We start from the raw sequence: 13,289 nt of genomic DNA, 5'->3' as shown, positions 1-13,289 counted from the left end.
AAGTTACTTTAAAAAAGGTTCAAATGATAAATACATGTGTGATTGAATCTCAACTTGTCAATCTGAAATGACAACATGACAACGGAGAATAAAAGGGTGCAAGAAGTGAGGGGAAAGACAAGGTGATGTTTCCGTTTGTTATATTAACATCAAAGCAATGAACTAATACACAGAGTTGTTGTGAAGAGTCCCTACTTTGAGTCGCAGAAAGAGCGCATTAAGATGCAATTAGACAACACCAGGCGCACAATGGAGAAGAACGTCGAGCTGATCACAAAGAACATCTCGACAGCCGAGGAGCTTGAAGACCAAACGCGCGAGATGACGATCAACGCACAAAAGTTTCAGAAGCAGTCAGTTGTCTTAAAGAAGAAATATTGGTGGAAGAATGCGAAGGTTTGTAGTACCATACATTCATATTATTAAACAACAAAAATAACACATAGCTGTGGGTGATGATAGTGATCTGTTTGATTGTTGTGCTCTGCCTTGTTGGGGGAGTTGTCGCATTGCTGGTGTATTATTTAAAATGAAGAATAAATGCATTTGATTATAAATTCACACACTTTGTTTTATTTCCCCTTTTTGTGTTGTACAAATACAACCTCCTCCTCGTATTCGACGTCATCGTCAAACTCCTCCAAAGGAATTACATCCTCCTTTTTAGGTTCGTCTACAACAAGTTTTTTATTTGGATGAGGAGGAAGTTTACGCTTCGACTTCAACTCGTCGAGAGTCACCACGTGCTTCTCTTCTTCGTTTTTCTGCTCAAACATTTGCGATAAACGGGCGATTCGGGAATTTGCTTTAGCCATTACACTCTCAGTTTTTAAAGTTTTTTATTAAGTTCGCTAGTCGGTTTTTAAGTATTTTTGGGTGGTATGAAAGACTTGCATTTTCTTGTTTTTTTTACCATTACGAAAACTAGTCTTTAGTATCAAGTGATTGTTCTTCGCTCAATTCTTGTTATTCATTTTTTGTTATTACCAAATTGTCTTTTTGCGCCACATTCCATTTTTGATCTTTGTGAAACATCATTTTCTTTGACATTTTCTTGAAGAACTGATTAATTTCAACAAATTTACAAAATTTAGTTCTTAACCATATTTTGTAATATTATTATTAATAATGTTTAATTATTGTTTGACAAGTGGATTGTTAAAAATTTCAGCCAAGTGTTGAACTTTTCTGAAAAGTTATAACACGCCCGTTACCTCATTCTTTCGAAGAAATTAAACGAGTAAATTTATACACATTAGTAATTTAACTAATAACTATAGTTATCGGTTAATAATACCAGAATACTATAGTTTCTTATCTCCTTTATTTCAAACACAAGTAGACAACAGGAGTTTTGTCGCCTCAACAAATCAAAGCCCTGACTTGCGACATGTTTGCTTGTTATATATCTGACAAAATGATAGTAACAATACCATTTAGTTATTATTTGTATAGTATTCCGAACCAAATACTCAAAAAAGCCAGACTAAAACGAAATGGAAAGTGAACTCTTGCTGTGTGTTGCCTTTCATTGAGAAATGGCATTTGGACGAAGTGCGCACTTCAAAAATCATACATGCATTCCAAAGAACAGTCTCAGTCCCCGCACACGCACGACTCAGAAGACATTCAAGAATTAGAACCAAAGGTTTTTGAAGTCACACCAGCCAAGGTCCAGCCCTACCCAGTCATACTAACCTTTAGCCACATCAACTACACCATCAACGAATTGGGCTTCAATAAGAACTTTTTCAAAGAAAAGAAACTCCCCATCACTTACAAGAAGAAAAAGATCTTAGAAGATGTATCTGGAGTCATTGGTGCTGGTGAGTTAGTTGCTTTAATGGGTGGGAGTGGTGCTGGTAAGTCGACATTACTTGATATACTTGCCGGTATATCTAAACGTGGATCGACCACAGGGAAGGTCTTAGTGAATAACAGAGATGTGAAACACTATAAGAGGTCGATTGGGTATGTTTCACAAACAGATTACTTAATGGGCACATCGACTGTCGAAGAGGCTTTAACGTTTTACACCACGTTGAAGTCGTCTGTCGCATCGAAGAAGACGGAGAGAGAACAAATAGTGAAGGAAGTCATGGACACACTCGACTTAACTAAGATCAGAGACTCAATCATTGGAACAGAGAAACGGCGTGGAGTCAGTGGCGGTGAGAAGAAAAGAGTTTCGATTGGGTGCGAGTTAGTGACGAACCCATCAATTTTGTTTCTTGATGAACCAACGACGGGACTTGATGCGTTCAGTTCTTTGGCAGTAGTCGACGCACTGCAGAAGTTGTCAAATAAAGGTACTACTGTCATATGTACTATTCATCAGCCACGCCCACTCATCTTCGAGAAGTTCACGAAGATCATTATGCTCAACAGAGGCAAAATGATATACTTTGGTTCACCAAAGCAATGTCCCGGATTTTTACAAGAAGCAGGATTCCACACAGACGACAACATAGCAGACGCAATGATGGACGCGGCAGCGTACGAGACTGGAAACGAGAAAGGAAAGGAACTTCTTGCTGAAAACATAGGAGGGGAAAAGGGGAGCATTCAGAAAGTGTTTGACGCACATAAAGAAGAGATCAATCAACAAATAGAAGAACTCAATAGCATTAACATGGAAAAGATGAAACGCAACTTTGGAAGACCTGTTGGGTTCTACGAACTGTACAAACGGCTGATAGTCTCGGACAAAAGAGACCCCTCCCAAATATTGGGCCAAATCTTCGCGAAGATCTTTTTTGCGTTGTTGATCGGGTCCATCTTTTTCGATATCAAAAACGATCAACAGGGCATTCGAGACAAAAGCGGCGTGTTGTTTTTCATTGTGACAAGTCAGGCAATGTCGTTGATGGATTATTTGGTCCAATTTATCGAGGAAAGGACTTTGATGAGGAGAGAGAGCGGGAAAGGGCTATACACAACAGCCGCCTATTTTTTCGCTTACATGTTACATAGTTTACCGTTTTTGATATTATACCCGACTATATACTTGGCCATAGCATATCCAATGCTCAACTTACGACCAGGTTTTGTCAACTGGTTGTGTATGTGGGGGTGTCTTGTATTAGCTACGTTAATAGCACAAGGGATGTTCTACTCCATTTCAACAATATCGCCGAACGTGACCGTCGCGCAAATCATCGCGCCAATAGTGATTGTCGTTTTGATGATATTCACCGGCTTTTTCATTCAAAAGGAGAACATCATCGGGTTCTGGATGTGGGCGTATTATTTGTCGTGGATGAGGTACGCATTCGAGTTGATTATGTTGAGCCAATTTGATGGACTCACACTGTATTGTCAGCCAAACGAATTGGTTGGTGGGCAATGTCCATACACAACAGGGGAAAAGTACCTTGACACTATGGAAATATCATCATCGATTTTGGTCAACTACTTTGTGTTGGCGGGGTTTCTCGTTGCCTTTGACGTGTTTGTCTTCTTCGCGCTCCACATCTTCCACAAAGAAAAACGATGAGTTGTAATTCAGGTGGTTCTGTTCTTCAATAATGTTGTTATTGTCTTTTGTTATTGTGGAACTCAAATTAGTAGTAATTTTTTTACAAAAATGAATAAATGAGAAATACCATTAAATTTGTAAAACATTCTAAACGCAAAACTATAAAGTCAAAATAGTGATGGAAAAGGTGCATGAGGCAGTCCGTGTACTGTATGGAGGCAGTGTGAGCGAGAGTGAACGAAGGTGTGCGGATTTGTACCTCCGTGGGTTGATGAATATGCCGTGTGTTTGGGAGTTGATTCCGTTGCTTCTTGCTGGGAGTTTGTTGTTCTGTTGCAAACGGTGTCGGTAAGGAAAAAAGTATGACAGGGAGATGGGATGCGAGAAGAGGAGATTTTGTATGGTGCAATATCGCTTGAGAGGCAGGTGAGGAACGGTGTGATACCACCAAGTGGTGACATTTACACGTTTATTGAGGGGTGTTTGTCGACGCACCGATGTCGGAATGCGGTTGTTGCGCACTTATGCCGAGCACTTTCCCAGGTGGTTGTTCATAGTGAGGGTGTTCGTGATGTTGTTGTTCGTTTGGTGGGTGTTTACACGCAGCGTGATGTTCCAGTCAGTGTTGGACTCAATGTGCTGTACAGCCTTGGGGAGTGTGTTCGTCGTGCAGTGACGGTTGATGATGTGAAATTGCGACAATATGTCGATGCACTTCGGTGCGTGAGCGAGACAGTGCTACGGTATTGTGTTGCGAATAGTAATGTGAATGTGGGTGTCGAGTGCCTTGTTGTGTGGGTGACAAATGTCGGTGTGCATGTGAGTGAGATAGTTGGATGTGGTGTAGATGGTGTTGTTGCGATGAGTTACAGTCGATGTATGAGTAGTGGGTGTGATCTTCTTGTGTCGTGTGTAAATTGCATAGAGGGTGAGATAGAGAGTGATGTGAGTTTCAATTGTGGGTTGCGTATTCTTCGACACATAATGAGTGAATTTCGGGGTGTCGCATCTCGGTGCACGAGTGAGGAGATGGTGAATATAGTGTGTGACATGACGTGCTGTGCTGGGAAGATAGTTGCGCTGTATTGTGGTCGCCTTGAATGGATTGATGTTGGAAGTTATTTTGGTGTTGTCAGTGTTCTCTGTCAGACAAAGAGCGAGTGTGTGAGTGAATGTGTATCACGGTGTATAGTTGAAGTTGTGAATGGTGTGAGTCATCGTGCAAGCAGCAACGTGTATGATTGTTTCTGCGAACATGTGGGTGAGTCGTTGTATGGAGTGTACAATGGGTATTTGAATGTTCAAGCTGTGATACCGAGTGGAAACGATGAGAGTGAGACAGACAGATTTTGTGCGAGTCGAAAGGGCTGTGTTGTTGAAGCTGTGCGATGTGTGTCGAGTGTTTGTGGTGTTGAACGACTACTGAGTGGTGTTGAGAGTGTTTTGTGTAGTGGTTGTGAATGGCAACGTGTAGAAGCCGCAATATTTATATTTCGGTGTTTAGTGCGTGTGACTGAGTCTGATGCGCAGTGTGTTTTGCAGGTACACCGCATTCTTCTTCGTGTATTGAGTATAGTTGATGGGGACGCTTACCTCCTTCATGCCGCAGTTGCATGTGTAGGTCGGCATTGTGATTGGATGCATTGTTATGCTCAAGACATTTCAGTACGTGCTTTGGAGTATGTGATGCGTTTTTTGTGTGTTACGTCACTTGTTGATGTTGCGTGTCTTTCTTTCATGAACATCTGCGACGCGTGCTCGGTAGAGTTTACACCGTCGTTTGCAACAATTGATCGTGTGTTTTCGGCGATCTACGGAAATTGTGTGAATCAGTGGCGTGTCGGGACAAATGGGTATTCGCAAATGATCCGTGGGTATATTCTTCTTCTCCGCAGACAGAACTTGTCTGTCCAGTGTGCTGCGTTGCGTGCATACCTTTTGCCTGCAATCACGAAACTTGGGGAAGCAACAACACCTGTTGAGTGCAGTGTGTACGCCGCGGTTGTCAATGCATGGGTGTTGTATGGAACGGTTCTTGAGAAGCGCATCAACGTGATGGAGTATTCGACCGCGATAGTGCGTGTTTGTGACAGTGTTATAGTGAAAGCAGTCAGTTCTGGTGCGCCAAGTGCAATTAGCGCAATCACAAGTCTTCTTCAAGACACACTCTTTTTCATAGGTGACAACATCACCACATGTTACACTGAATTTGTCAACCGCGCCACATCATGGTGGGCATCGTCACATATCAGTAACTTTGTGTCGATTCTTTATTTCACACTTCGCGCACTCCGTCTTGCAACATCAATGACATTCTTATCAAATTCATCAATCAACATCGTCACAATCGCACAACAATTTCTTATTCCCGTTGTTGAATGGATTTACTCACAAGACGTCGACGCTGTCTATGATGTTGTGGAGATCGTTACTCGTATACTACTCTTTATCACCGACAACTGTAGAGCAAAATTGGAACGTACACAACTCGCTTCACTTCTTCCACATTGGATTGTCCACTTCACTGCAACATCATACTCTTCACTTTACATCGCAGCTATCAACACCCTCAAAACTTATCTCTTCATGTCACCAATTCGTGAGGCAGACACTTTCCTCGCTTCTAACACGGGCTCACTCATCGCTACTGTTGTTGGCAACGCAGCAAAATTCCACATCTGCGACCCACGCGACGCTGCCGCTGGTCTTGTTGCTTTTCTTTTTGAACGGAATCCATCCGCAACAGCACACACAACCACCGAGGCTATCATTAAGACATTCCCTTCAATCCCACACCAACTCGCTGAAAGGTTCAACAACATCAAACTAAAGGCTAACGACATTTTCACAATATTCGACGACCTCTTCGCTACAATCGACGAGTTGTGACTCGTTTTCTTTTACTTTGCCATCCCTCTTTTATTCAACTGTTTTACTTTCTTTCATTCCACCATTAATCAAAATTTATTCAATGGATTGAGTCAGTTTTTTAATGTTGTCTCGTCTTAATTTTAGTCTTAAATGTGGTGAACAAAAAATGACTTGAATTTTGTATAAAAAACGGGCATTAAGGAAAACAGGGAAAAAACTGAAACAATGAGATGTTTTTTGATAATAATTTCCCGAAATATTCCATTACTTATACATAAAACATGCTAAATAATGTTTAAAGACCGACTTGATAAGTTTTTTTGTAAAATTGTTTTTGTTTTTTTAAAAAGAATTAAAAAAAAGAGAAAAATGGCTGATGATGATAACGGCTCAGAAGAAATCAAAACACAAAAGTCAAGACGAGTTTATGCGCGTGGAACGTTCAGCAAGTCGAGTTTGTTTTTTTTAATTTAACGCAATTGTAAAAATCATAAAAAGATTTGAGACGATGAGAGGTCGAGATTGAGATTGACGAACAGTTAAAGAGTATTTAAAGGCCAACGGCGACGAGAACTGCACAGACGAGACCATCGAGTTGATCGAGCAGCTTATGATCGAGTTTATTCTCGAGCTCACCTATAAAATTCGTCTCGATGAGCCAACAAAACAGATCAAGCCCGAAGACGTTTTAATTCACCTCATCCGTGAAAGGAAGAAATTTGATAGAGGCGCGTACATTTTGTATCAAGGCATTAAGTGTGACAGAATTAAGAACAATTCCAAACAAAATGATTCAACAAAGATGCTCAAGAACATGGACTTTTTTGGGATGTGAGTGCTTTTTGTTTTTCGTTTATTTATAGTTCTATAATACTATATATACTATTATAATATATAATAGTATCAACGATGACAACATGATAGACAGACACGTTAGTTAGAGATTTAATGAAGAAAGACGATGAAGAGAATGTAGAAGACAATGACAAGAACGTAGATGACCCAGAACGACTCTCCTTTCTTTTGTTGAGTGTTTGATAAGACCCTCTTATTGGGGAAGACTTGGCGGATTGCGTTCTCGAAGAGGTATTGAACGTTTTGTCCCGTCTTTGCAGAGCATTCAATATACTCGACAGCCTTCATCTTTTTGGATAACTCCAAAGCCGCTTTAGTCGATTGCAAACGTCCTTTGATATTCCCAATTTCTTCGCGCTTTTCACTTTGTGTGCCGACCAAGAAGACTGGGACTGTTGGAAGATAGTGTTTAACTTCTGGAAACCATGTGCTTTGGATGCTTCTAAAAGTTGGTTTATTTGATATAGAGAAACAGAGGAGAACAACGTCCACATTCATATACAACGACGATCGAATCGAGGAATACATATCAAATCCAGTGGAATCGAGGATGTCGACAGCAACTTGTGTCCCGTCGATCGTTAACACTCGTGTTGAGTTCTCAAAGAAGCTTGGGTTGTAGTCCTGAGACAACTTCCCTTCTTTGAACGCCGTAAGAAGTTGTACTTTTTTCGCCTTGTCGTCGCCTACTGTTAATATTCTGCAATGGAGCATTGCTACCTTTGTATAATAAAGATCCAGTTTCGATGATCCAAAGTGGTATTTTTGGATCAGTTTCAGGATGGCAACAGAACATTACTTGCATCATTAAACTATATAATTATAATAAAATGTATTATTTATTATAATACAGAAATATAACACTAGGACTATTTGTTCTAATTAATTGTATTATAAATATACTAATACCACACGAACTAAATCAATCACTGCTCCATCTTCTGTTTTCGTTGCTCTCGGATCTTTTGGACGATTTCGTTGATCTTCCAGCACTCATCCATTGCTACTGCTAAACACTCTGAAATGTCATTTGGCTGTAACACACCAGACATGAAAATTTGAGTGATCGAATTGGTTGAAGGTACCGACGCGATGAGAACAGAACCGACTTTGTCGTCTTCTTCTTGACTTGTTGGGTCGACTAAACACCTTTTGAAATTATTCATCTTGACGACAGAAGACGCGATGATGATATCATCGATCCGTACATCTGCATCAAAGAGAGCTAATGCGCCGGAGGTTATTACAGAGTCTTTCACGCCACCATCTTCTTCTAATACAAACGACTTCAATTCAATTTTTAACCCACTGTTGTTCTCGGGTAATACACGCCCTTTCAAAGCTTGTTCTAATACCTCCGTTGCTTCAATCTCTTTACGTTTGAGTTGTGGGGTCTCCGGAGCAAACCGAGGGAACGAGACTGTACACTTGAACTCAAAATCGGACTCATCGATCGAACTGACTTGGACGGAGGAAATGATTTTTGTACGATTCTTTTGCACCATACAACTCCCCTTAGCACCTTGAATCACTCCTATTTTAATCTCCGTTGCTCGGACTTCATTCGGTAAACGTCCGTCTTTTCTGCGTTCAATCACTTCCATCTGGTTATGAAGGTCAAAAAAAATTTTTGGGTTTGAATTTTGATGGTGTGGTTTTCAAAATGTTATATATAACATTTATTGAGTAAAACAGTAACCATTATTAAATAATTACTTTTTTAATTGTTTTTAATTATTTAGTATAATTATAATAAATCAAGAAGAAGTTCAACCTCTTCAAAAATTTTGTCTTATTATGATATTTTCCAATTTATATTGTGATATAAAAGAGAAAGAAAATAAGTCTTATCATATGCACAAATTTATGTTTTATAAACATGTGATTTGAAAAGGAAATTATGCATTATTAAGCAAAGAGTACAAATGTGGTACTAAGGTTTTTAACAGAACTATGGTTTCGACTAATAATTAACAGGTTTTATTTTTTGTGTATTTTTTTTGTTAATTTATTTCACCATAATACCGTTTTTGCTTCAATCTATTTTTTGAATAACTAAAACTTAGCCTTACTATTTTTTATTAATATCAAACCATTTACTTTGAAAGTATTATTATGATAATATTTTCATTTGATTTTATAAATTAATTATGATATTAATGTAATTATACCATTTTATCAATAGCAAATAACGACTTTGTAAAGGTACCAAAATTTTACTGTTTTTAAACAACAACAAAAACGATGTTGTCCCGAAGATGATAGTTGGAGTAATAGTTCTTTACTTCCAACAAGTTTTTTAAGAAACAATATTCACAATTATTTTTTTGTCGAATTGAATATGTTTGAAAATATATATTATATTATATTTGAAAGAAAATATACAACGGTGTTTGTTTCAATAGTCTAATTGATCTTGTTATTCCGCTATTTTTTTATCACTAATTAATAATTAGTTTATTTTTTGAAACATAAAATATAGTTGTTTTTAAGAACTATATAGTTTGTTTTATTTTTCAAGATTGTTTTTCACCAACTCAGAATTTTTGTTCACATCTCAAAAATAATCAAATTAAATTTTAGATAGATTTTTAGTAAAAAGGTTGAAAACAATCACACCAATAAGTTGGATAAAAACAACGGAACGTATTACAAAGAATTAAAAAAACGAAAAACAGACAAGCCAGCAAACTATTATCTTTTTAAAAAATTGAATTACAACAAACTGTGTTATAGAATGTATTACAACAATAAGTGAACATGTTTGTTTAATGTAATGTATATATTAATTTATATATTCAATAACAATGACATTTAAGGTGGTTGAAATGTATGATAGTGAATCTGTTTTGGAAACTCCAAGTACATCGCCAATACTAAAAATTTTATCGGCTTGAAAATATATGTCTCGGGATTTCTGATGTTTCTATTGAGTAAATCCCGAAAAAATATAAAAATTATATCTTCGATATAATATCTTATTTAAACTAGTTCTTATTTGTTAGTTGGTTTGAGTAATATCCTTGTGCAGAAAAATGTTAAGAAAAAATAAAACGGGCATGACAGTCTTTTTTAAAAGACCAAATGACAAAAAAAGAAAAAAATAACACTGCCTAATAAAAAAATTAACAGCGAAACAAGGAAACGTGTTAATAATTTCTATACAGTCTGTCTTTTAACGTTATCTGGTCTCAAACGTTATCTGGTGCCTTTTGGACCATAAAAAATGGAATAATTCGGGGAGCAGTCCCAAAAATCCATCCCAATTGTTTCGGGTTTTTTCACGCTTTACCTAATGCCTGATGTTTAGACAAAAATGAAGCTATTTTTTGTCCACCAGATAACGTTAAAAGACAGACTCTACCGTTGTAAAAACCAAATATGAAAAATTTTATTTGGTCTATTTAGAAAAATAAATGAGGAAATTTGTTCATTATTATTCAAAGAGTATTTAAATAGTAAGTCGATACCTTAGTCCCACATCTGTTACTATTTAGTAAACAAAACTATTGTATCTAAAAATAGTTGTCTAAATATATAATATATAAAAAAACTAATAAATAATATTATCATAATATTATTATAGTTAATACCATTTTAATTAAAACAATGGTTTATTTCTAGTTTTTTATGTTTTGATAATCTCCAAATTCCCAACTTCCAAGATAAGTCTGGAAGTCATTTTTTCTATTTCGCTTTTTTGAATTCTTTATTTCGGCAATAGTATCTTTTTTGTAAAAATAATACAGTTATATGCCATTACTTTTTTTTAAAAAATGGAAATCAATAAATATAATATATTTAATTATTAATTATAGTAACTATTATTAAACAACAAAAGCTGACCGAAAGTCCCACTTAAGATGATATGCCATAAAATAATTAAACCAGAACTTTTCACCTTTTCTGTCAGTACGTGGCGACTTGTAGCCCAGAACCTATCCCCTCTCATATCATATTATTATCACAGTAGACGATATAAAAGACACAGACCCGAACTAAAAACGCATTATGGTACTCCACACACTTCTTACCATACTTTACATCACAACTGTATTCGCCTTGGACGAAAAACCCAAGGACGAAGAAGACAAAATCGACGGACCAGTCATTGGTATCGATCTTGGAACGACCTTCTCTGCTGTTGGTATGTACAACGGCGAAGGGAAAGGTGTCGAAATCATTGTGAATGACCAAGGTAACCGAATTACACCATCAATTGTGGCTTTCACAGACACAGAAATCTTGGTTGGTGAAGCCGCTAGAAACCAACAGGTCTCTAACCCTGAGAACACCGTCTTCGAAATTAAGAGACTCATTGGAAGAACTTACACAGACAAGGAAGTCCAGAGAGACTTGAAGTTGTTCCCATTCAAAATAGTGAATAAGAATAACAAGCCATTCATCGAAGTCACTTATAAGGGCGAACAGAAGACTTACTCCCCAGAAGAAATCTCCGCTATGATATTAAAGAAGATGGCCGACACCGCTTCGATGTATCTTGGTAAAGAAGTGAAGCACGCCGTAGTCACCGTTCCAGCATATTTCAATGACGCTCAGAGACAAGCTACTAAAGACGCCGGTAAAATTGCTGGTCTCAATGTCTTAAGAATTTTGAATGAACCAACCGCCGCTGCTATGGCTTATGGGTTGAACAAAGTCACCGGTGAGAAGAACATTTTGGTCTTCGATCTTGGAGGAGGAACATTCGATGTCTCCCTTTTGAATATCGAAGAAAACGTTTTTGATGTTGTCTCGACATCAGGTGATACCCATCTCGGTGGTTCCGATTTTGATCAGAAAGTCACTGAATACCTCCTCGACGTCTTCAAGCGTAAATATGGTAAAGACGTGTCAAAGGACAAGAGAGCAGTCACTCGGTTAAGAAGAGAAGCTGAAAGAGCAAAGAGAACTCTTTCCGTCCAACAACAAGACAGAATCGAAATTGAGAACTTGGCCGATGGCGTCGATTTCTCATTCACTTTGACTCGTGCCAAGTTCGAAGAACTTAATATGGACTTGTTCAAGTCTACTATTGCCCCAGTCAAGAAGGTCTTGGAAGACTCTAAGATGTCGAAGGGAGCTATTCATGAGGTCGTGTTGGTTGGTGGGTCTACTCGTATTCCAAAGGTCCAACAATTACTTAAGGAATTCTTTAATGGGAAAGAGCCATCTCGTGGGATCAATCCAGACGAAGCTGTTGCTTACGGAGCTGCTGTACAAGGTGGTGTGTTGAGTAACATTAAAGGTACTGAAGATATCGTCTTGTTGGACACGACTCCATTGACTCTTGGTATCGAGACAGTCGGTGGTGTGATGACCTCATTAATTGCTAGAAACACTCACATTCCAATTTCAAAGTCACAAGTCTTCTCTACATATCAAGACAATCAACCATCAGTCACTATTCAAGTCTTTGAAGGCGAAAGAGCTATGACTAAGGACAACCACTTCTTGGGGAAATTTGACTTGGGAGGAATCGAACCCGCACCAAGAGGTGTTCCACAGATCGAAGTCACATTTGAAGTCGATGTGAACGGGATCTTGACAGTCTCTGCTGAAGACAAGAAGTCTGGGAAGTCCGAAAAGATCACAATTACTTCAGATAAGGGAAGACTCTCTGAAGAAGAAATCGAGAGAATGATCAAAGAAGCTGCTGAGAGAGCCGATGATGATAAGAAGGTCAAAGAACAAGTCGAAGCAAAGAACTCCCTTGAGAACTACGCATATCAAATTAAGAACTCGGTGAATGATAAAGAAAAGCTCGGTTCAAAGATCGACGAGGCTGACAAGAAAGTCTTGTTAGACGCAGTCGAGGAAGTCACTAAGTTCCTTGAAGACAACACTAATCCAACTAAGGAGGAGTGCGACGATAAATACAAACAGATTGAACAAATCGCCCAACCTATTCTCGCTAAGTATGGCGGTGGAGAGCAACAACAAGCACCAGGTTACGATAACAAACAATATGGTAACTACGAAGATTACGAGAAGGACGAACTTTAACAAATTATTCTATTACTCTTTGGTTTTTTTTAGTGTTAGTTAAACTATTGTTTTATTGATTCTTATTAGTATAAATTAG

General features: G+C 38.1%; 6 protein-coding genes across 6 annotated transcripts; 4 read left to right on the top strand and 2 right to left on the bottom strand.

The window, feature by feature from the left end:
* Positions 1-222: 222 nt before the first annotated feature.
* Positions 223-533, top strand: EIN_155740 (hypothetical protein; the record flags this gene model as incomplete). The annotated part of the gene is made up of 2 exons (XM_004258180.1): positions 223-396; positions 447-533. The coding sequence occupies 2 exons, from the start codon at positions 223-225 to the stop codon at positions 531-533; spliced, it is 261 nt and encodes an 86-aa protein (XP_004258228.1).
* A 1,043-nt stretch (positions 534-1,576) lies between these two features.
* EIN_155730 (protein white, putative) lies at positions 1,577-3,496 on the top strand (the record flags this gene model as incomplete). The annotated part of the gene is made up of 1 exon (XM_004258179.1): positions 1,577-3,496. The coding sequence occupies one exon, from the start codon at positions 1,577-1,579 to the stop codon at positions 3,494-3,496; it is 1,920 nt and encodes a 639-aa protein (XP_004258227.1).
* Positions 3,497-3,656: 160 nt separating this feature from the next.
* EIN_155720 (hypothetical protein) lies at positions 3,657-6,367 on the top strand (the record flags this gene model as incomplete). The annotated part of the gene is made up of 2 exons (XM_004258178.1): positions 3,657-3,798; positions 3,852-6,367. 2 exons carry the CDS (start codon positions 3,657-3,659, stop codon positions 6,365-6,367), a joined length of 2,658 nt encoding a protein of 885 aa, XP_004258226.1.
* A 351-nt stretch (positions 6,368-6,718) lies between these two features.
* On the top strand, positions 6,719-7,184 carry EIN_155710 (hypothetical protein; the record flags this gene model as incomplete). Its single annotated transcript, XM_004258177.1, has 2 exons — positions 6,719-6,803; positions 6,889-7,184. The coding sequence occupies 2 exons, from the start codon at positions 6,719-6,721 to the stop codon at positions 7,182-7,184; spliced, it is 381 nt and encodes a 126-aa protein (XP_004258225.1).
* Positions 7,185-7,294: 110 nt separating this feature from the next.
* On the bottom strand, positions 7,295-7,918 carry EIN_155700 (Rho GTPase, putative; the record flags this gene model as incomplete). The annotated part of the gene is made up of 1 exon (XM_004258176.1): positions 7,295-7,918. One exon carries the CDS (start codon positions 7,916-7,918, stop codon positions 7,295-7,297), a length of 624 nt encoding a protein of 207 aa, XP_004258224.1.
* Positions 7,919-8,130: 212 nt separating this feature from the next.
* EIN_155690 (hypothetical protein) lies at positions 8,131-8,808 on the bottom strand (the record flags this gene model as incomplete). The annotated part of the gene is made up of 1 exon (XM_004258175.1): positions 8,131-8,808. One exon carries the CDS (start codon positions 8,806-8,808, stop codon positions 8,131-8,133), a length of 678 nt encoding a protein of 225 aa, XP_004258223.1.
* Between the last annotated feature and the right edge of the window lie 4,481 nt (positions 8,809-13,289).

Source organism: Entamoeba invadens (assembly GCF_000330505.1).
Source record: "Entamoeba invadens IP1 unplaced genomic scaffold scaff_1105074726367, whole genome shotgun sequence".
Classification (NCBI taxonomy): Eukaryota; Evosea; order Mastigamoebida; family Endamoebidae; genus Entamoeba; species Entamoeba invadens.
Note: the sequence above shows the minus strand (reverse complement) of the source record. Positions and strands in the feature narration are given on the sequence as shown.